At 47.6% G+C, this 24,024-nt stretch overlaps 1 protein-coding gene across 1 annotated transcript; it reads right to left on the reverse strand.

The window, feature by feature from the left end:
* Positions 1–5,068: 5,068 nt before the first annotated feature.
* On the reverse strand, positions 5,069–22,212 carry LOC128708934 (homeobox protein slou). The gene is made up of 5 exons (XM_053803918.1): positions 20,866–22,212; positions 19,351–19,762; positions 5,670–5,826; positions 5,454–5,577; positions 5,069–5,287 (listed from the first exon to the last, which is right to left on the reverse strand). Exons 1-5 carry the CDS (start codon positions 22,207–22,209, stop codon positions 5,069–5,071), a joined length of 2,256 nt encoding a protein of 751 aa, XP_053659893.1. The 5' UTR covers positions 22,210–22,212.
* Positions 22,213–24,024: the final 1,812 nt, after the last annotated feature.

Raw genomic sequence — 24,024 nt, forward strand, 5'->3', positions numbered from 1 at the left:
GCTTGATGTATATTATCGCCCAACACGGGGTCGCCATTTTTCCTGCACCTTCGCCAGGTTCGCCCGGGGCACACTAAATCTAGCCGGGCGTACCCGGTGGAAACTTTGCCCCAGCTTGGCTGGGGTGGGAGCGAAGCGAGGGAGTTCGTGGCAAAGACTTTATCTAATCGGTACAGATAAAAAGGTGTGATCTTGTTGAGGATGCCGCTGTTGTTTACCTACCCGTTCGGAAGTCGTTTAGAAGTTTTGCGGGTACTGGAAAGGAAATAAATTTAACCACCCCCTTGCTACAACAGCCAAACGGTTGAGATTACTTACTGGTACTGAGCGAAGCAACACCTTTCGGCCTTTCCCGTCTTAATTCATAAGAAATGGTCGATGGATTTGGATGCACCCTTGAGGGTGGAGAGAAAAATTGCTCACCTCCAGCACGACGAGTCGTGTAGCCAATTGGCCCATGGAGGAAGCGGTGGGACTAGACGTAAATATATGCTCCTGTGCGGATACGGCACGGTACACTCGAAGCATTCGCAATTTGGTCCAATAAAAACTATGCAACCAAAACATGTCTTTTGTCGGAGGTAGTTTATACGACACCTAGTGGATCTAGCAAAGGTGAAGGCAGACACGGGAGTAAGCAGGAAGAAATGTTCCATTCTTCTCGTGTGTAAACACGGACCGAGATCTTTGATCGAAGCCTGCAGAAAAGGGACCCGAAACCCGACGGAAAACTTTTAAGGAGTATAATTAGAGTCATTAAGTCAGCTAAATTACCAAATTAATCAACATTCAGCAGCACAGCCAGCAATGGGAAGGAGTGTGCCGCGCAAGGGCACAAGGACAGGTGGTTTTGGTGTCTGAAAAATGTATCCCAGGCACCGGAGTGTTCCTTCCGAATAAAAAAAAACCCGAGGTGAAATTGCTGAGAATGCAACATTCAGCGGGAGATATAAATATTTAACTAACCGATAGCGGTGGTAGTGGAGATTCATTACTAGTTGTCAGGTTCGAGAATGGCTAGCACTCCCGGGTTAGTTAATGTAGTTGTCTCGGTAAGTATTGTTAGTATATTTCAGAGTGGCTAGACATTAAGAGTGTCTTTAAATCAACATGGGTAGATTATTGGTTGCTTCACGGAAATTCAAACCAGCAATCAAACAGTTATCTCAAGAGCGTCAGAATTCCTAAGGCACTCGAAAGATATTCTCAGAAACATCACTATTCGTCTACTAGACAAAGGGTGCTTTTTGGGTTTTCAGACTATTTTTTGGAATTGCGCACAGAACATCTCAAATGTGCACACTTGGTACTTGGTGAGACTTTACCATAGACTTTTAAATCTTGATATAACTTCTTGACCATCAAAGAAAGTACCTTGAAGACGTACTCCAACAGAAATACTAGACAAACCTTGAACACCATGCGATGGAAGTCTTCACCACCCCCAGTTTTTGGCGATGTTAGAACTACCCAAGAATCCCATAAATAGACGTACACCACACAAGTATCCACGGGAATACTCGTCCCTAACTCTCCACGCAGGATGCGAATAGCTGGTGCCGAATGTCGTTGGGGTACAGCTGTGGTTTTCGCTTTATTTGCTGCGAGTAGGCAAGAGTGGCAAGGGATAATTCGTTTCGTTGTCCGTGCCATAAATAATCACGGGACGGCCGTTCGCCGATCGCCATCGGCCAACACCATCGTGGGGTTGCGACAGAATGCAATTGATTAAGATTTGGACCGGAGATCCGGTTACACGCGCACGAAACGAAAGGTAATTAACACCTTGCGTCAAAGCTCGTTTGTATCCGTGGTTTGTGATTTGTTGGTGTGTTTTGTTCGTTGGTATGGTCGCGGGTGAAAACTTGGAACACCGAAGTTAAGCTCAAGGAATTCGATAGTCTTCAGGAGTACATCTCATATATCGTGACATATAGCGTGGAAGTAGGACGTGATGTAGTTGTAGCACCCCCTCCCGGTCAGAAAAAAGGACCTTCAATTGTTCCAGTTGGGTGAGTAAAAAATAATGATCCCGACCGTGTTTGACAAACTGTCGGTACTCGCTACAATCAAAAAGATAAAACGTAACTACCGCCAGTACAGCACTGACAAATATACGCAGGCCTGCGTGTATGGTAGACCCATGCGAGGAGATTAATCGTCGCCAAGACAGTTACCAGACAACGCAGCAACTCCCTGCTCCCTAAAGGGGCAAAAGTGAGCAGTCGTTGCTGTACGCCAGGGGGAAGCACAATATAATAACCATATCGATGTGACGAAGGCACTGAACCTCGCAGCTACCCCGTGTGATATTGAGGGTTGGTGGGTATTAAATCGCGCAAGTGCCTTCCCTATTAACTCGATAATAGCATAAATATGTGCAAGGGGGAAACAGTGAGCCAAAACGCAGGCAGTAACACTGAAAAAAAAAACGAACGAATTTCCCCCGGGGACGTTGAGAGGAATGGCAGCAAACACACTCCGAACCGGCGTGTAAACCGCTTCGTGCCGGGACGGGGATGCTGCGACACGGAAGGACCCGACCCGACCCGAGCGGAAGGACGGCGGGCGTTGGTTCGTTTGCTATCATCATGTTCAACGCGGGAAAATCGGAGGTCCGCGAGGACGTGAAGGACCATGTCGGTGGCTCATTAGAAAATGATACGTGTACGGTAATGAGCAAACGCCGTCGCCCGCACCGACCGGCCGCCCGAAAACGGTTTTGTTTTGCCCAGTGTTTCTCGCCAGTGCGAAAGCGATTAATAATAATAGTGGTGCTGCCGGGTATCGGCTTTTTGTTGCGGCCCATCGAAACCCGTCAACCAGAGGGCGCCAGTGGGTAACGCAATACGGGACATTAATCTAGCGACAGCCCGTCACAGCATCAAATTGCTGATACATTGCCAAATATCGGTGTGTTTGAAGTCAGTGTCAGTTGTGGTAAAGACGTCATAAAAAAAGCGAACGGATGACGGATAGTAGCACCGGTGCAGATACTAACTATCATCTGACAGCCGTTTGACAGCTGTCAAAATCGGGTCGCTAGTGCTGCTTTGTTGACATTCGCCTAGTACCATTTCTGCCTGTCTTTCACAGGGTTTATGTGCCGTTAAGCAAACCAGCAACAGAGAGTAACCCCCGTTCCGTGCCGTGCGGACCACTTGTAGATAAGTGTAAGTGTCTCGGGAGCTCGCTAATCTGTTAGGCCATTTGAAAACCGTACCGAAGGGACGGCAGGCAGCATTCAAATCAAACAAGTTTGGCACAACAACAAAAATGAACACAAATAGGATTTGAAGAAACTGTCAACCAGCACCCGGAGCGCGACCGAGATTCGGCGACAATTAAAGGCGACAGTCAAAATTAATGATCCTCCCGAGAGAGATGAGTGCGTGAGCCACTAGAGTTTTATATTTTTTTAAAGAAAGGGCGATAAATAACTTGCCGTTCGAAATGGTGTAGCATTTTTTGCTCGCTCGCTTTTTTCATCGTTTTATTCAACAAACCCTAATTTCGTTTAATTGTACACTTTTCCGGCACAACTGGAATCGGCACGAATCCCAGCGGAGATTGTCCACACCGTTCCCGCTGCGTGCTGTTGAGGTTTGGTTACAACGCTCCCTAGCGTTTGTGGACCTCCGCCAAAGGACACACGGGACTGGGTTTGTCGCAGGATGCTTCTTTTGTCGCTGGTTCCCGAGCACTCGGCGACACGACAGATGGAACGATCATTTGTAAATAATGGTTGAAAAAAAAAAAGTTCCGCGAGAATGAATGTGCTTGTCGTATTTATCGCTATTGTTGTTATGATTGGTACACCGGGTGCCCGCCGTTGGCCGGACCTGGCGCTGGCAGGTTGCAGAAAGTTTGGCTGCGCTTGGGAAACAATGTTGCCCTGCGTTTCCCCGCGGGGAATAGTTTGCCAATGGAGTAAGTTGCGCGACTCGGCTAGGGATGTTCCCGTGTCGCGGCGTAATGTGTTTCGTTTAAGAATCATTACATCTGATAATAGCCTGCAGTATCGCAACATCTATGAAATCGTCATTTAATTAAACTTTTGTGAAATTTTAATGACTTGCAATAATTAGACATTGGAACAAATCCTTCATATCGCATAACTCAAATGTTCCATAAAAATATTTAAATTCTCAATAGTTTTACCTTATACTTCCCTTATACTCACCTTATTTTCGCCTTATTCTCACCTGAAACGGAATTTCTTTTCTTACCAACGGAAAAAATATTCTTCAAATTTGCATAAGTATTGTAAGTTTTTATAATTTATTATTTTTTTGTTGTTGTTATCTTTCTTCTCACTCACCGTCACCATTATCCGTCGATATCTTTCTCCCCCTCTCTGTTGTTCGCTCTGTATTCGTCTCTAGGTTTGGGTCTCTGTTTTGCTATTCGCTAAGGACACGATAGACATGTTGTGTTGTTGTTGCGTTTGTGTGTATGTGTGTGTGTGTATTTTTTTACAGATGAAATGTACATCGTACTTATGTCAAAGTATATATAGTTTTAAAAACAAAACAGCTCGCTTCTACACTGCATCGATCCACTCTAGCCTCTTAACCTAACCTGTACAGCGGCACAACACCACACCGCGTACGGTGCGCTGGTGTTGCATATGTGTGCTTCTGCAGCGATCGTACGCAAGCGGAGCTGTGCGTTTCCTTTTTTACTAGAACCTCGTTTATGAACCTAACTCGAAGACTGTGATTACTACGCGGACCGCAAACGATTCGAAATGGACGCTAATGCCGGAAAAGCCTAAGATTTGTGGGCGAGATGCGGACTGTGTTTTTTGTTTTGTTTGTTTGCTGTTGTTGATTTCGCTGATTATGAGTAAACCTTAAGTGCTAAAAATTTTGATTTGTTCTTCTTCTTCTTCTTCTACTCTCTCTCTCTCTCTCTCTTTCTCTCTTTTCTATCTCTTATTCATTTGTGAATTCGCTTCCCTTTCCCAAGGATTTGAAAAATGCGCTTTGTTTTTTTACCTTTCGATGTAAGGAAATGGCATCAGTATTGCACAACCAGCGTTGGTGGAGGGAACGGGACCAGCCGATTACGAGTGTGAGTGACCGAGGTGGTGACCGCCGAGCGGATGGAAGTAAGGTCCGTACGGAGGGTAGGGCATGGCGTGTGGGTAGAGCAAGCTGCTGGCGTACGAACCTGGCCCGAAGGTGCCGCCACTGTTCGGCGGTGGTACGGTCGGGCTGTTAACGTCCATGCCCGGGTTTTGCTTTTTCCATTTTGTCCGACGGTTCTGGAACCAGATCTTGACCTGTGGAATAAAATGCAGAGAGAAGGAGAGAAAAAAACAGGTATTAAAACAAACGCAACAATGCACCTGTCAAAAGTGACAGATAAGTAGGTTTTAGTACATAAGAATGCGTTTATAGCCATGCGTTGAAGAGCTACCCGAGATAGCTGCAATCTATCGCTCTTACCTGTGTTTCCGTAAGACTTAAGCTGAGGGCGAGGTTGAGCCGTTCACACACGGACAGGTAGCGTGTGGTTTTGAACTTGTTCTCCAGCGAAACCAGCTGCTCGTACGTAAATGCCGTTCTAGCACTATTTAAATTGAAAATAAAATAACAGAAATAACAAGTTAAAGTTTTTAGTATTTCTTACGCTTCTCTTGTAACGTGAGCAGGCACACCTACCGTCTTGGTTTGGAGCTGTTACCCTGCGACTTTCCATCACCGCTCCGATTGTTGGAACCATCCTTCTTGGAGTCTGTTTCGCTCGCATGGTCGTCCATATCGCTGCCCATCGTGTCATCGCCCATGTCATCCTGATCGATATCGTTCACGTCCTTAACTGTGGAAGCAACGGGAAACGGTACAAGCAGACGAAAACATATAATGACGGTATGTTACGAGGCGCAAATCACTACACAGCTCGTTAATTAATGCTGCTTCGCGCGCGGAGAAGTCTTCATTGCCGGAAGCCAACCGTCGAGCAGCTCATAAAAATGTTGCCCTTTAGTGTCAAAAAAAAAACACACACACATGCATGTATGCTTTTGTTGTATTTTCTTTTTGTTTATAACACACCCGCCGAACCGCACGATCAAAGCCTAACGCTGGCGAATGGGTAATTGACTAGGTAATGGGAGTGGGCGGGAAAGTCGCACACCACCGCTGTATGCCGTAACCGTACCGGGCAAGATGGCGTTATAATTTATGGCAATTATTTTACCATTCGTATCGCACGCTGTTGGCAATTTTGTCGTTGGCTCCGAACACTCGTGCCGGTTGGGATGATGGTGATGATGCTGTACAACAAACCATCATCATTTCCGCTTTTGCAAGCGAAGTTTTCATCGACGCTGGCGCGTTTCTGCCGTGCACTTTCCCTCCGTGTTGCGCCGGTGCGGGACACAATTTATTATCTCAGTAAACATATCAATTTCCTGCCAAAACTTCCAGCCAACCGATGGGAGCTTATCCGGAGTGGCGTAAGACACCCGCCCGCCACAAACTCGCTTGTCGCGTTGTCAACTCGTCGAACGCTTGCCTGGAATACGGAGTACCCGCACCGCAGTCCTACGCAACGGGGGAGTTCATTAAATTCATCACCGGCAAGATGAAGACGAGCCGATGACAAATATAGCAGGAGCGAGAAGAACAATCAAAACGGGGGTACTACCGTGGCGTTAAAGTTTTTCCTCCAATGCTCCAGCAATCGATGTCAGTTTAGGTTTGCTGTGTATGCTAAATTGGCAATAAAAAACGCGAGTGTTTGGTGTTGCGGTGATGACAGTTAAGCCGAAGCATAGTGTTGAAAATATCATGAACGATCTGCATCAGTATACCCGGAAGGATGTGTGAGATGAAAAGGGGAAAGAATTTGGAAAAGTAATGACATGTAAAGAGCTTGTCAGCCTTGGCTTTGGTGTGCAAATTGAAAAACAAATGAGTCGGATGTTGTTAAGATATCGTTGAAGATTACTGAGGGTTCTTGAGTACGTCAATTCTGGGTACGAGACAGAACTATTATAGACTTTACAACGAGAAATTTTGACATTTTGAAACCTTCACGATCATGCTTAGTAGCTCTGGAGACAGATGACCATAACTAGAATTCTGAGAAGTCGATTCTGGCTACGAGACTCAACTATTGTAGGCTTTACATCGAGAGATCTTAACGTTTTGGAACTGTAACGTTTATCCGTAGGTGCTTTGAAGACAGATGACTATAAACAGAATTCTGAGAGGTCAATTCTTGCTACGAGACTCAACTATTGTGACTTTACAACGAGAAATCTTGACATTTTGGAGCTGTAACGTTCATCCGAAGGTGCTCTGGAGACAGATGACTATAAACAGAATTCTGAGAGGTCAATTCTGGCAGCGGCTCACAACTATTGTAGACATTGCAACGAGAAATTTTGACATTTTGAAACCTTAAACGTTGCTCTGGAGACAGATGACCATCATTCAGAATTCGGAGGGGTCGATTCTTGCTACGAGACTCAACTGTTGTGTCTTTACAACGAGAAATCTTGACATTTTGAAATCTTGACGTTCATCCTTAGTTGCTCTGGAGACAGATGACCATAATCAGAATTATGAGAGGTCAATTCTGGCAGCGGCTCACAACTATTGTAGACATTACAACGAGGAAATCTTGGTATTTTGAAACCTTAACGTTCTTTCGTAGTTGCTCTGGAGAGGTGACAGATGACCATAATCTCTAAACATAGCCGTATCTTTCGCGTGATATGTATTGGTGTATTTCTAGCGCTCAGTACGCAGGGATGTAACGCAATATCACGGATGATCTAAATCCTATAAAACCGGTGCTGAATACCCGGATAGCAATCGTTTGCCCCGTAAAAACTGTCACAAATCTTTCTGTCACCCTTCCCTGTATGGAGTCGACTTTTGGAACATGCAGCCGATCTGATTTGGATATGGTTGTCTCCTGTCTGCAGCGAGGAAGAAGGGGAGATAGAGAGAGAGAGAGAGAGAGAAAAGCACACAATCACATACGAAATGTGGGAATCGGATGCTTGGCTGAAGAAGTAATTAATTTCAGTGCCACACCCGACCTACCACGTCCCCACGCCATCCTGCGAGGCAGCGAGAAGAAGCGAGAATTGAAATACTAATCAGACCCGAAATCACGCAACCATTGCCGTCGGTACGCAAAAGTAAATTCCACCGAACCGTTAAATCGGAAATCAATTTGCATAAAATCTCTTTTCGCTTCCAAGGGTAACCGCACAAGTCTCTTGCGCTGTTTCTTTCCCTGCCTCCCACGCCTGTGGGTGAATGTTTCGGGGTGTTTTGCCTTTCGGGTGTGTTTCCGCATACATACACGGCTGGGTAGCGCGTTGCGTATGTGATTGCCAACGAGACCGGGAGAAAAAGGGAGAGAAAAAAAGGAAACACCTAAACGCTGTGACAGTTTTTGGTTCACACAATAAAAAAGAACATAATGGGTGTTCTGCGTACGGCAACGGGGATGTCAGATCGAAGCCGCCCTGCCCTGTCACAATTGATGGTACAAAACGATCAATTAAAGATGCCGGTTTGCCCGCAGGCGTGTGTTAGTGTGGGAGATGCTTAGTAATACTTGATCCAATTAATTCCCCGCAGGCATTCCCGGCATACCCGTCGCCCAGGTGACGGTGATCCAGTCGACGAATTGGGCGACGGTTCGTCAGAGATACCCAACAAATCACCAAAGTTAGCATTATTGGAAACAAACAATCGTGCCCAGTTGCAAGCGGACAGAAGAAAAAAAAAACCGTGTGTGCGTTCTCAAACCGAGAACGACTACTAAGGACCAATTATCGCGTGCGAATCCCGGAATAGTTGCCGGAATATTCCACGCGTTCCTGGATTAGGATAACGATGTGGAAATAACCAAAAAAAAAAAAACAAGTGAGCATCCCTTCCGGCGACTTTTGGGAAACACTCACCCCGAAGGGCGGGAGGGGTGAAAGATCTTGGCCGAAAGATAAATGGTCATCGCCGCAAACCTGTCGCCCCCCACCCCCCCCCCCCCCCCAAATCACGGCTTTGTTACGTCCATCTTGCACGTACGCACCGAGGGCAGTCGAGACTGTCAATGTGACGCAAGGTATTCAAGGGGACGGTCCGTGAAAAGGGGGCGAACGGCGTTGAGTAGCAATCCGCACCTCAATCAATTACCGGCCTCGGTCTCGCACACACAAACGTAAAGCGACACTCACGGTGGGTTTATTGGAAACGAATTGAATTAATTTTACTACCGAAGAAGAAGGAAGCGTCCATTTGGTGCCTTCACGGGACCGTCCGGGACCGGTCGTGTATCGGGAATTGATTTTCCTCGATTCGGTTTGCTTTTCTTCCGCCGCTGTTTGGTACATAGCTTTAAACGCACGCCTCGTTTCCAGTGGTTCCAACGCGCTGTGGGAGGATGTTTCTTTATTCGTTTTGTCCAGCGCCACTGTTCCGGCAGGACGAGACGTCCTACTGCACGTCCTCGCCGTACTAAACACGCTGTACGTACACGCCGACCACCGGGACAGGTGGTAACGTCCCGGTGCGAAAACGGTTGTGACCGAACGATTCTTATTATCGTTGTCAACTGGTCGTTTCGGGTTTTTGCGCGAAGGGTCCCGCACGAACACACGGGGTAATTGAAATAGCAGTTGCCATCAATTAGTTCAAGATTACCAGCAAAACCAGCGTGTCGCCGTTGTCGCAACACGTCCAGCAGGGCTGGGCCCTGCATACACGTATGCATGCACCGTCGCTACCCGGTCCCGGTGCCAACTGTCAGGGGAGTTCGTTCGCATGTCTCACGGCTTAACGTACCGGGCGAACCCTCCGGTTTGTCCGGGCTTTGATAAACAGTTGTAGTTTTGCTTGTAACCGTCCGTGCCCGTGGTCCCTCGATGCCGGCCTTTAATTGCATTTCAATTCGCCGTTTTATCGCACAGATTAATGCTCCGGTTGGCTTCTTCGCTTTGATCGATGCCCGGTGGTGTTTTGGGCGAATGTGTGCCTAGGCGCATGATTAGGATATGAGCACCGAGGCAGCTGCGGAGGGTTACAGCTAGCCATGATGGGTGAAGTATTTATTTTCTCATTTGGACCTTGACAGACGACCTCGGGATGGTTGTGAAACAAAAACTACTCCTGTAGTAGGTCCAGCGAGTCACACAGTGTTTACTGTTCATGCTAACCTCACTTTCACTTTAGCTAAATAGTTACTGTGCCGCACACACAAAAAAGCACCAATCAGAATATAGACGCTGCTATAAATACAACCGCTGCAGGTGTAAACAAAATGGACAATACTATTCTTCTACACTGCCCATCAATTTGAGCATCTGTAGTACACGATGCGCACTCCACTACCACCGTACTCTATTCCGAACGATGACAGATACCGCTGCCCGACGGGATGCCGAACGGCCGACGGCATCGTGGAACACACCTTCAAACACTACCACCAGTCTGTGGAGCTAATGACTCGTTTAGTGGATGTGTAGATAAACTTTCCTGTCAGCGGTAACTGAAGTAGACACTTGAACAACACACGCACACACACTGGCACCGGTGGTCATAATGAACTTTTTAATTGAACGACAGCGACCGCAGAATATGTCCAAATCACACACAACGAACAACCACTCACACTGAGTTTTCTGTACGCTTCGACCATAGACAGACACCTACAGAAGCGGGTCCACAGCTCTCTCGGTCGTTGCACTGTTGGATGGAAGTTAGTTAGTGACCGATCGATTATTTTTTGCCACACCACTGCTGCCGTGAACGTTACTACCAAAAACAGGGTTACTTAGCTAGTGTACTAATAAGTTTAGAACAAACAATATTTTACATTTTACAAATGGCTGCCATTTTTGTTTTGCTTTGGTTTATTTACTTGAAAAAAAGCTATTTATAGCTCATTAAAACACAAGTTTCTTGGTCAACCGTTCAGGATGGTCCCTTTATTTTTGTAATAAAAAATTAAATAAAAAAATAGTCCCACTGCCGACTAACAGCAAACGTAGGCGTAGCCTCAGACGTGCCATAACTTACACACCGATCCAAAATGTCTGCCCGCGTCATGGTTTGCGTGGTTGGTTGTGTGTTTTTCCCCACCTCCCGTCCCATTAGCCAGCCGCACACCACTAATTATTCACTCCCCTCCCATCCGATAAACGCCATAAACGTCTACCCCCACCCCCCTCTACCTTCCCACCCCCCCGCCACCCGGGGGAATGTAAAGCGGTGCGGATCCCAAAAACTTTACCGTTTTCGCCCCCGGAGAAGTCAGGTAATTATAAAATTTCGATTAATTAGCGCACTCTACTAAACCGTCATAAAATTACCAACAGTTTGTGGTGGACCAGCACCGTCCGGGCGGGTTGCGGTGGTAGAAAATTAAGCGTACACCATCCGCCATCATCATGGCCACGATGATCCTGATGACGTTGGTGTTTGTGTCTGGCAGTTATTTGGGTGTAGGGTGGGGCGGTTCTGTGCGGGAGGGGTTTGTTCGTGATTATTATTATTACTACGAGGGTAGTGCCCAATCCCAATGCCCCGCTGAACGGCGAATGAAAATGAGAGCGTTTTGTGTGCAAATGGTACGATAACGATGGTGACGCTAGATGGCGCTGCTGATAAGTGCCGTGGATGAGGATAATTGCGGGGGTGATGCGGTGCGTTGTTTGCCGAGCTGCAAGCATTTGCAGTGGTTTAAAGCGAAACCGTGCGTCAACCGGGGCGCTGATGGTGAATCAACAAAATGGTGGACATTCATAACGGTGCACGGCTGTCAATCGATAGCGCTGAATGTCGGTCCAGTCGGTGCCGAGTGAACAAAAGGCCGGTCCGAGTTGGGAAGCCGTGGTTTCACGCGAAGGGGGAGGGGGGGGGGGGGGGGGGGGTTTGGGTAAAGTTTTAAGCAGCACCGTGCATATGTTTTGCGGGGAACCGAGTACGAATTGATCTGTCAAACATGGTTGGAAACGGCACACAAAAGATGTCCACCGGCGGTTCCGAGATATTGCCTGCGCGTCTGGACGGCAGACGAGTGGCATTTAGCAAAAGAAAGAACGGCACAAAGTTTATCTCTCATGGCCATCCGTGTATATCTATATTGCAAATGGCCGGGCTGTTGAACGAAAAGGGTTGAATGATAATCACCATCAGCTAGTGACTATTCCTATAATTGGATGCTTTGATTGTGGACGCTTGGCAGCAGGGAACAGGAAAGATCTGCTCACCAAACAAGAACGATTCTACGCGCGCTGTTGGATTATAAGCTCCCGACTATTATCCGTTCTTCCACTGTCTTTAGTGTACGGTGTTGAAATAAATCACACCATAGATCATCGCACTTGCACACAGGACGGTAACGGTCCAGACGCACCTCGCACGTCCGAGTAACGTCAGTTCTTTGGGAGCAATTTGCGGAACAGCTATTGATTCGGTGATTTTGCCGAGTGGTCCGGGTGACACAAACCCCCAAACGGTAAGCGCAATTGTTTCACCATTCATCCCGACGCCAACGTTCCAGCAGGGATGGTCATAACTGTAAATAATTAAATAACTCCAAGCATAAACCTGAAGCACCTCGGTAAAGCGTACCCGGGCCGGGTTTGTAAGGTACGGGCCAACCTGCGGGATTGCGTGATAAGAAATGCAGGACTTAATCCTGTTCGGCCAATCTGCTTCAAGCTGCTGGACGGGTTGCGGCCCATCCGCACGCAAGAACCCGGCCGTTGTTCCGTGTACGTCGAGGTTTTTACCTATTTGTGCTAAATCCTTTAATTATGGTCACATACACCGGCGGCGGCGGCGGAAAGGGAGTGCGAGTTGACCATAATCTAATCCTGGGCCGGGTTCTGTCGTCTGTATGGCCCAAGTGGGCATTATATGCTGAGAGATTGGACTGCTGCACGATATCATCTATTATGGAGCGAAACCGATAACCTGCCGATGCCTGGATGCGCCGCTGGTGGTGGACCATAGGTGACGTACCGGGATAGCGCACCCAGTAATGGTCGTCCGAGCGTCGCCAAATACCGACGGCTTGGGCGGGCGATGCAAATGAAGCTTAAATGCTTTGTCGAGCATTTTTCGGATCACGCAACAGGACCGAACCGCACCAGTGCTGGACCGTGGGCTGCCCGGGTTCCCAAGATCCGGCGGGGTATCCGAAATATCTGGAACACCGTACGGGTGCCTCGGAGTTTGCACGGTGTTCCAGATGTCGGCACGCATGGTTTAATATTTATTCGTAATCATCGAACAAATTGCGCATGGGTTACGGTTCCAACGGGGCTGGATCGAATGAATGGAACGGTGTCGCATTATCGGATCGTACCCGTTTGGTGCTCTGCTGGGGATAGTAAATCGTGTGTCGCTGCGTCACTACAAAAACGACGGCTCCACGGCTACGAAACCAGAGGAAAATCGGTCCTCCTCTGCGTAGTTGTGCACTGATGTACTTAGTAATTGATATCTTGTATCTAACGAGGTTCTGCAATGCGTCCGTGCCGGACACACTGCAGCTCCAGCGAGACACTGTGCTATTCTATTGATTTGCGAGCTACTTGTGCCGTTCTTGGCTATGGGTCTCCGAGCGCATCAAACCGGGGCTATTCAATTTGAGGTTTAAAAACTGCAAACTTAACTTATTCCCTGCTGGCAGCAGCGAGATTCCTGCTCCGGACATTGGCTCCGGACACACCAGGCGACGTACCGATCGTACAATCACGTCGTTTCTTCCATCAATGGCGGTGGTAAATGATGAAATAATTAACGATGACGTGACAATGGTCTATTAAAATGCTGCGAATTCGCTAAGCCTTTCTCCCCCTGTTTCTGACGTCGTCTAGTGTGTTGGGCGCGTGTTCCATGTCTGCGTACTAATCCCCGTTGCAAATCTTTGGTGGAGCGAACCGTTCCCGGGGCCCGTGTTGTCTACTCGGTTAACTACACTAATACCAATAATCTTCACCACCGGCTCCATCCAAACTCCTTTTCACTGGAGATTGGGTTGTAGTTACCTTCCAGAAAAAAAAAATCCTCCCTCTGCCTCAGTTCGCAACCAAGCACAGCTTGTACCGGGTGCGTTAACAACACTTTGCGGCATTCGGAAAAATCACGGCACCACGCAAAAGCGGTTAGAAATTAAAATTCTAAGCCCGTGCCTGCGGTTGGCAACCCTTTAACCGGCCGGTCAACCATTGGTGCGGAAACTCGTTATCCTTCCGGGCGTTACCGCGCACCGGCAAAGGGCTGGTCCCGGGCCAAATATTCCGACTCCTGAGCCGCCACTCAGCCGTGTAATTAAATTAATGACACCGTGAATCGTCCCCGGGAATCGTCCAACAGGCTCCAAAACATCCCGGTCCCCCTTACGGGGCCGTCGTACCCGTTCCGGTCGTTTGACTGCGACAAACTGCTCAGCACGCACTGGCAAAGACGAGGGTTTTTCGGTGGAACTTTCAACACAGGCACCTTTTGGGGGCGATTTTACATGGTGGGTTACTCCTGGAAATATCCACCCACCAATCGATCCGTGGATAAAGGCTTTAAGTGTCTACCACCGCAAGGACCCTCGTCCATGCGCTGGTGCCAACACCACGCTGCCTGGCTGTAAAAGGGTGGGTGGGAAAGTGTAAAGTTTTAGGCTTTAGAACGCCACCACCGGCAACATGGGCGTAGGATTTACGAGGATTTCCACTCGTGTCGATGTGTTGCGTGTTGAGAAGAAAGGGTGCAAAGCGGTGCGTACGGTGCGGTTTACCACTGTACGCACGATGGGATTCTTCGCTCCTCCGTTGTGGGAGGTGTCAATCTAGTGTCTAGTGTTGCCACACAACCGTGGCTCCACTACTCCTCCACTCCGCAAGCATGCGCAGATTTCGAGCATGTGTGGGTGTGTGTGTGTGCGGGAGGATTCGCAATAATGTCATCGTAAGGGGTTTTGGCTGCGTCAGCAGCAGGGGTTGTGTTACGGGGGTTTCACAGCCCACGGTGAAGAGCCCGATTATGGAGCAGTAGTGTGACCGCAAACGAGTCGGTGAGCTCATATGTTACACACCACGGTGTACGGTGCCGATGAGGGATAGGACTGTCACCATAGCACTGTGGGGAATTTGTCATCCCCGGTAGGAAGTCTACTAAGTCATAACCAGTTTTGCTACTCCACGACAAAAGAGACAGACCTATTATATATGTCTTACGATGTCTTTTTATCGAGTATTATTGATCTCTTTCATTCTTTCTTTTCCACAATACATATGTATCACTCTGCCTTTCTTTCTATATTTCTCCTGTTCTTCTATGTACGGCACTCTACAGCAGGTATACTGAGCTAGTACAGAGAGGAATAGCGAAACAAAATGCTCAAGAAAGAGAGAAACAACAAATTCAAAAGAGACTATTACAGGGTTTTCCATATTGCATCCTACTGCGTGGGTGTACAACCATCCGCCAGCGTGTGCATTTGCAGGTGTTCATTATCGCCAGCCAATTTGGTGTGCGTGTACGCGTGTACGTGTGTACGAATGGCGAGAATTTAATAGGGGACAATTATAATTAAAACCCGGCACTAATTAGCCCACTAAATATTGATCAATATTTTATTTATAAATAGTGCATTTGCCACACGCGGGCACCGGGTGGGTGGATTTTCAACAGCTTTCGGTCGCTTTCACACACTTGCACTCGAGCGTTCGTCTGTGTGTGCGCGTGTCGCGTAACACCACAAGAACCGCTCGCAATCGAGTATGGACCTACAGCTACCGGTCCGATAATTGAGTTCACATGAGGTTGTATGGTGTTGCGACACATACACCAACGCACACTGTTTTGTCGCATGAAAAGGCCACTTCCATAACGCGCTGTGATGTGAACCAAAAAGTAAATGAAAAAAAAAAAATACCGAGTAACACCTTAAAAACCGTCACACTAAGTTGATGGTGGTCGTCGACACACCTACTGCAAACTTAACTCACTGTTAGTGCACCAGTAACGCAACCTGGGTCCACTGCACAAATCACAAACCACAGTAACCGGTAGCCGAACGGTAATTATAATTAGCTGCGATTTGCGCTAATCGAGTGCAAACTCGCTTGATCGAGCGTTAGAGACATATGGCGAGGTTTGTGGTGTGGAATGTATTTTCTTCCTTCACGGCGGCTAGACCGGACGTAGCCGACGACAATGATTGATTAACGTAACGATAAATAGAGGAAAACGTATTTCTTGGTTGAATTTTTCTTCCAAAGGCATTTAATATTTATTGCGCCTAAAGTATGCATTTTTTGGTAATTTTTTTAATTTAATTAGATGGGGAATTTCGATTGGAGTTCTCTGTGGGTTAATAAATAATAACACAAATTTTGCTATGCAATTATGACAATTTTTGTCTCGTACCATTCAATAAACCGCTAGGTGAAACTACATTTTAACAAAGAGGCATACGATCACATATTGTACTATTTTCCCGAACGATGGACTTTTCAAGCAATTCTTCACATTATTCTCTAGCTTATCCACACTTCTTGGCGATAAAGTCTGACAACTAAAAACATTTGTTTGCTGATCTTTTAGTTGCATACATCTAGGCGCTATGCTCTTGATGGAGTGCTAACATTAATAAGAGATATGTGTTTGTAATGCATGTTCTTTGTAGCCGTATTCCGCCTGAATGTAGGCTAAAATGGAACTTTTCATGTCACATATTATGATAAAATTCTTTATTAAAAAAAAAACTAAAGCAAGATATTGTTAGGTATATGAGTTCATTGTAATTCAAATACCAATAGTAACAATATTGTAACAATACTATTGTTTGTACTATGTGAAGAATCGCCCAGTGAATCGAACATGTTGCAAAAGAAATGAAAACACATCAGCCGCGAACGATTTGATGACGCGCATAAATGGTCTAGCTTATCAGACAAAGACAGACCCGCGAAAAAAAAGAGCTCGGATCAGTTGCACAAGCGTCACCAATGCGACTGTTTTCAGTGCATTGCTTGGTTGCCGTGGCACTGTGAATTGCAACCTGACGTTGCAATGATACCGGACAGACAGATTGAACAAATTTCACCAGGGGGGGTGGGAATGGGAGCAAGAGAAAAAACACACACACACACACAACAAAAACGCAAATCCTGCGCATTGCAAATAAGGTCCACAAATTGGAAATTGGCGATAGTGGTGAGTGTGATCCGGTTTTTCGCTTTGCAAAGAAAAACAATCCTGGTCACGGCACCGAAGGCGTTCTCGCTTTTTCGGGCATCCCAGGACGGCTTAAGGCTTTACGGCTTTCTGTTGCACCGTTTCGGTACCGTTTTGCCGTTTCGGTGTTTCTTTCCCGGGTACACGGTGACACGGTCGCCTAATCGACCATCGCCACAATCGCTGTCACTGTCAGGCCGTTCGACAGTGGGCGACATCTCTTTCGGGGAGGGGGAGCAAATCATCTGCCAGATTTCGAAGAGCATACGGTGCGGACTGTGTGTATGAGATAAACAAGGCTGATGGTTGCGGAATGGAAGGACGAAGGAGAATCCAAGTGACAACGAAACCAAGAAGAAAAAAAAATCGCTAGAGCAATTTGGTGCAGCGATATTGCACACTCCCGATAGCGCCTGAATGTCGGCAAACAACAATGCAGTCGCTATTTGTTTAAGTGCGATCTATCTTCGGCTTTGGCGCGAAAGGTTAGGCTAGTGTTATTTGTTTCTTTGGCCGATCCATTGCATTCATCGATGCACATCCGGTAACGACGAGTCGCTCGTACCGCTTGTTTGCAGCACGCACGCCCATGCCGTGCAGCTGCCAAACCGCGTCTTTCCGAAGGCAGCTCGAATCAGTTTTTTGTGCAGCGCACTATCTGTGCGCTTTGCCCGGTGCCTGATTGTTTTGCAACATGAGCGGGCAAAGAGGGATCGCCTTTTTTCCCGCTTGCTTCTCGATTAAGCTCGTCAAACTGCACACACGTTACCGTGGCGATAGCATGGCCCGGGTACGCATCGGTATGCAGTTTGCAGTGCAGAAGATTTGTGCAAGGGTTTTTGGGCATTTTTTGATGTGGTATTTCCTGCACCGCACCGAAAAGAATGTATGCGAATGCGTACTGCACCTGCCGGACAGACGGAAATGCACCGGATGGCATCATCAGGTGGAATCTATTTGTAGAAGTCGTGTAATGCGCGGCTCAGGAAACCGTTCGGTCTGTTTCCGTGGTATCAGACGCTAGTTTTTTTTTTATTCTTCTGTCCAACAGTTATCGAACCAGATAGTGAACTGTCCAGCAGATGCGATCCAGAAGCTAAGCCCCTTTTAGACAGTTGTTGGCTTTTCGGAACATTCGGAGATTTCCGCAATGCCGCAAAAGGTCACAAAGAGATGAACATGTGTAAAGTGGTGCAATAGGGAAAACCCTGTAGCAGCGCCTGTGGAAATGGCCAGTGGACGAAACGTTAGCTTCGATTAGCTAATAGTTGGCTTCATCTCACCGGGCGGAGTGTACCGGAATGTTTTGGACATAGGCTTACGAGGATACGAGTCGCTCGCTGTACGGTATCGATCATCGAGTGTTGTTGTACATTCTTGTCTTGCATTGTTTACATGCGATCTGATGTGAAAATTCCTTTTTTTATACGACCGTTTCGTTTTCGAACTCATATATGTTAAGCTCAAAGATGTGATTCCCCAGGGAATCACATCACGTGACGAGGACTTTTTTTAATGAAAATGTATCAAAACAATCTCTTTGCACTCTAATAGCGTAGATTAGGTACTTAAAAATTGCTAATTGCATACATTCAGGCGTGAAAAGTTAAAAGCACAGCAAGGCGAAATTATGTTTGGTTTGGAAAATACATTTTCTCGCTAACTAGTTTCATATGAACAGCCAAATGCTATTAACGTCGTTCGCAAGAGCAATATTTTGCATACGAATTACATACATTTAGGCGCTTTAATTCTGGATGTCGCACATTTAAGGCAGTGTTTTAATGTATAAATTGTTTTTTTTTTCTTCCAAATGGACCAGAAATGTTGTACCGATGTTGCGATACTTCACTAAAAAGCCTGATCGCGTCTGTTTTGTCTTTACTTTCACTGGCACACGAAAACACACCCACTGGTACTGTATAATGTTACGTTCACACCGTTAAAAGGATGTACTGACATGAAACTCAACCAGATCCGTCCGACACTGTGATGATGCACTAACACTCGTATGAACTCTAATGCGACATGATATGTTTACCAAAACCCCCGCCGAAATGTTTTTAGCCCGCTGACATAACCAAACAGCAAAAACACCCAACCGTAATGCCAACATTCGAGGGATACTCACCGGAGCGCGAATCGCTGTGATCGTCGTCCAACTTATCGTCCCGCTCCAGCCCGGCCTGGCTCCAGAACTTTGCATTGTTGTTGATGCTGTTGTTGTTGTTGTTATTGTTGTTAACCGTGCAGTTGTTGTTGTTGGTAGTGTAGGTGCCACCGGCACCGTTGACAGCGGCCCCGAGCGCGGTCACCATTTTGCCACCCCCGTTCAGCTTGGCACCGAAGATACCACCGGCACTAATGGGTGTGACGCCGGACGTGGCCACACTGTGCTTGCCGTTAAATTTGTTCGGATCGAGTATGTTCTCCACCGAGAAGGCCAACCGTTTCGAGGCGGCCTCCTTGTCCGTGTCGCGGATGGCGTGCGCTTTCGTGTCGCCACCGTTGTCCATCGAGCGCGTCAAATCGACCGGGCAACCCTGCGGATCGATGCATATAGAGTGGTTTTCTATGATTAGTTTCAACTGGGTGGAATGGGAAATTTGTATATGAATGAGTAAACTATGAGTTAGTTTATATAGTGATTATCGTAATTCTATGCAAATAGCAAACGAAATCGTTATTTACACACCCAAGCATCTTGTCATTAAAAACAGTTTAAAAAAAACCGCATGTATCGTAGTCTAAAAGATCCTAATTCTGTCCTGGTACTAAATTTTCTTGCGCCTAAAAGTATACTATCATTACTATAATTTTGTTTTAATATCTTCAACCTTTATTATATCTGGATGATAGTATAGAAAGATGGCTATCACACCCCTAAAAATAAAATAAATAGATAACCATGACAAAAATCTTCGTATTAGGTCTACAAGTTGCTACGCTTTCACGCTGGAACCCGATATTAGACCGCCTAACAGTATGCTATCATTTAGAATAGTATGTTTCAATATCTTCTGGCCCTTTTTAAATGGGTTAATAAAAATGGCAGTTGTCTATCATACCCCCAAAATAATTGGAAATTAGTTACACATGACAAAAACTTTGTATTTGGCTGGCAGGTCTCTAATTTTACACTTGTAATCGATTTTTTTGGGCCTAAAAGTATGCAATATTTTGGTAAATATCGTTTAAATGTGTTTTAAACTGTTGGTATAACCGTTCACAAGTTGGCAGTCGTTTTTAATTTACATTACAACAGAAACGGTTTATGTATCTTCAGTATTAATGCATTTAACAACATAGGTCGTGGACAAACTTTTTCATAGCATGTTTTGCTTGTTGCCAATGCCCACTTCATGCAAAACAAAAACAATATTTTTTGGTCCGAAAACAATTGTTTTGAGCAGCCAAATTCCTCCGAAATTCTCACCTAAATAAGGGTCTTGTGGAGATTGTGTTGTTGGCCATGTTATCGTCCACCAACAGGCGATAAGACAATTGATTGCATAACTTTAGGCGCCCATACCCACAAGGGCACTAATTGCCCTACTTAAAACAAGCGTTAAATAGTTTAGTAGTGATAGTTCTGATCGAATAGTGTATATCACGTCCCTGATAAGCAACCCCCAGCCCAACTTACCGATATGCCATCCTGCGAGCATTCCTCGTTGCCGTCCACGATGAGTTCCTCGCTAGTGTCACTGCGCGCGTACCCGCTGTGATGCTGCCCGCCGTCCTGCAGCTGTATCCTGAACCCAATGTCGGACAGCTCTTTGGCGGCGGCAGCAGCGGCAAATGCGGCCGTACTGTTGATCGCGGTGCGTGCTATCTTGAACCGCTCGATCTCAAGATCGGTGGGCGATGCGCTGCCGGCCGGATATTTGATAGCGAATGGGTGGCCCGGATGCAGCCCCGTGGCCGACAGGTTCGGGGTCGGCGTGGTGTCGTGCGGCGATGGCTGCTGTTGCGCGTGCGGATGTTGAGGTTGGGATTGGGCCGGGTTGGAGCCGGACGCGACGGCGGCTGCTGCGGCCGCTGCTGCTGCCGCTGCGGCTGCTGCAGCCGCCGCCGCTACCGCCGCCTGATGATGGCGTTGATGGTGGCTGTGTTGATGGGGATGGGGCTGGTGCGCCGGGGCGGACGCGGATGCGGACGCGTGCGGGAAACAGGAGGACGGCTGCAACGGGGCCACCCCAGCCGCCACCGGCGTATGATGGGGTGGATGGGGCGTACCGTGGACCGGATGCAGGACGGCTGGGTGTAGCGGTGGCAGCACCGAGCCGGACGGTATCACAGACACCACCGAGCCGCCCATTGCTGGGTGGGCACCGGGTGGAAAATGGCCACCGGCGGCGGCCAGTACCAGCTGCTCGGCCGCCGACTGGTGATGATGGAGCGGATGGTGACGCACCGCTAGCGCGTGCCCATCCGCCAGATGCTTCAGCCGCTCGATCGAAAACTTTACCGCCCGGTCTGGGGGCGGCTGCTGCTGTTCTGCCGCCGGCGAGTAGTCGACGTGCTTGGTGTCCGCCTGGTCGGCAAACATTTCACCCTCGGCTTGATCGTGATCGCGCTCATCCAGCGGTTCGCTGCTGGTGCTGCTGTTGCTATTGCTGTTGCTGTTGCTGCTGGTGCTGAGGTTGTTGGCGCGCAGATCCAGAAACGTGCCACACTTGCTGGCCGCTTCCTGCAGCTGTGCCGCCGGCGTTAAGGCGAGGCGGCGTTCCTCGCCAAACCGTAGCAGAAGGGCGTTCGGACCGTCCGGCTCCGATTCCGAGCCGTTCGCGTTGCCGGTGGGGATCGCTGTGGTGGTGTTGGTGGTGTTTCCCCCACCGGTACTGCTGCAACCACTGACTCCCTTTACCAGGAGCGTCTTCGGTGAGTGTGTGGCCAGCTCGTTCGAGGCGGGCGGTGAGTTGGGCTGCGAGAGCGAAGGGCTTTCCGGTTGCCCGCAATCAGACATTGGCGATTGCATCATTACCATAGTTCACAACCTGTCCAAATCGTCCTTTACACACACATACAGACACACATACACACGCGTGAAGCAAACGCACCAGCAAACCGTTTGCTGGAATTTGGTTAAATAACCTGTTTGTTGTATTTGATTCTTTTTTCTCTCAAGCAGACGGGGAGGTGTTGCGAAGATTAGGGGGGAAGAGGCAGAGTATCCTCACGAAATGCACCACTGATTGAGCCTTTATCAAATATGCCAACCGTAACACGCAACTCGCGTCATTTTACAATGCACTGTCCGATCATGTTATTGAGCTGTTTGCATACATTTAGGCGCCACTCGGGGAAAGGGTTTCTTTCACTGCACGATCGCCACGCACTCGGTTCTTTTTATCTTTTTCGATGGGTTTTTATTATTTTTTTTCGAGGCTTAGTCGCCACTTTAACACATTTTGTTCGCTATCATACACCTCTTGTCACAACATTATGCCAACAACAAACACATGGACACTTTTCGCCTCGCGCCAGGACCTTCGCGATCGTGATTTCGAAATGTTTGCGAGCAGAATTAATCCTCTCCGTCACTGGCCAGGTGTTTTCGCCGTTTTTTCTGCTTTTTTTTTTTGATAAATGAGTTGAGCGTTGTTGATCGTAACACTGCCGGTTCAGCTTTTGATTGCGTGTGTGTGTTTGTAACGGGGTGTCGAACGAAAACAAAACGCTCGAACCCGGCTGCAATGGGTGCCTCGATACGTCCGTGTACGCTGTGGAAATTCACGCACGGGCAACAGAACGAACCGTCTGGCAGCGATGGCAAATGTTGACTGAGCGTTCTTTGGCAGCTTCGCGCGGCCATATGGGCACCAGCGAGGGTAAGGCGAGTGTTTGGCTGGCACGGATTGCCGCGTTTCGAACGGTTTGCGACACACGGGGTTTGCGCAGTAGGACGGACTAGCCTAACTCGATGTACTCGGGAAGCCACGCCCCACGGTGGTTGTGTGTGCGCGCCATGTATGAATTGGGTTTATTAACCCTGTGGGTTGGAAAATTGTAACCCCGGGGAAACGCCTTTCCCAGATGAGAGGTTTTGTTGTTGCTGTTGCTGTCCAGTAGGCAGATCGGCACTATTAAACCATCATTACCCCTTGTATCCTTTCGCGCCGTGGTAGGACACTCTCTCTCTTTCTCTCTTTCTCTTCAAACATTTCTCTCGTCTTGCATCCTGGGAGCTTTTCCGGTGATTCCATTCTTTTTTTTTGCAGGGGATTCAACTGGCACGTAACCTGGAAGTGGTTGAAGAAGCAAACGAGACGGAACATTGGCGTACGATTTGAGTAATTTCAGTCCCAAACCTGAAGCGCTGCTTTTTTTCCTTTTATCTCTCTTTCTCGCAAACACACATACAACCGTTATCATCTTGACCGGACCGGAAGCGAGCGAGGAAAATGTCTACATCATATTAAGCACAATAAGTAATTAAAATATGTACGCTTCTCTTAAAAGATTACTCCCTCTGCACCGCGCACCGGCGCACACACCTTGCCTGCGCCCCCGCATTGTGTCACGTTGCCGTTAAGCTCTGCTAATGGGTTTCCCACCCGGTTTCGCTCGACAAGACGCGTCCCCGCCCCGGCCATGCCCGGTTCGCTAAAGTTGGAAGAACTGCTTAGGAATTTACTAACTGCAATGAGTGATAATAGCGCACCGCCACATCGTAGCAGTAATCGATCGCGTTCCGTTGGTATGTTTCTGTTTGTTGAGTTCGCTTTCTTCACAGCCTACTTTACTAGAGCGAATCTTTGAAAAGATTTCGTAACGATAAATACTTAATATAAAAAGGTGA

Source organism: Anopheles marshallii, chromosome X (assembly GCF_943734725.1).
Source record: "Anopheles marshallii chromosome X, idAnoMarsDA_429_01, whole genome shotgun sequence".
Classification (NCBI taxonomy): Eukaryota; Metazoa; Arthropoda; class Insecta; order Diptera; family Culicidae; genus Anopheles; species Anopheles marshallii.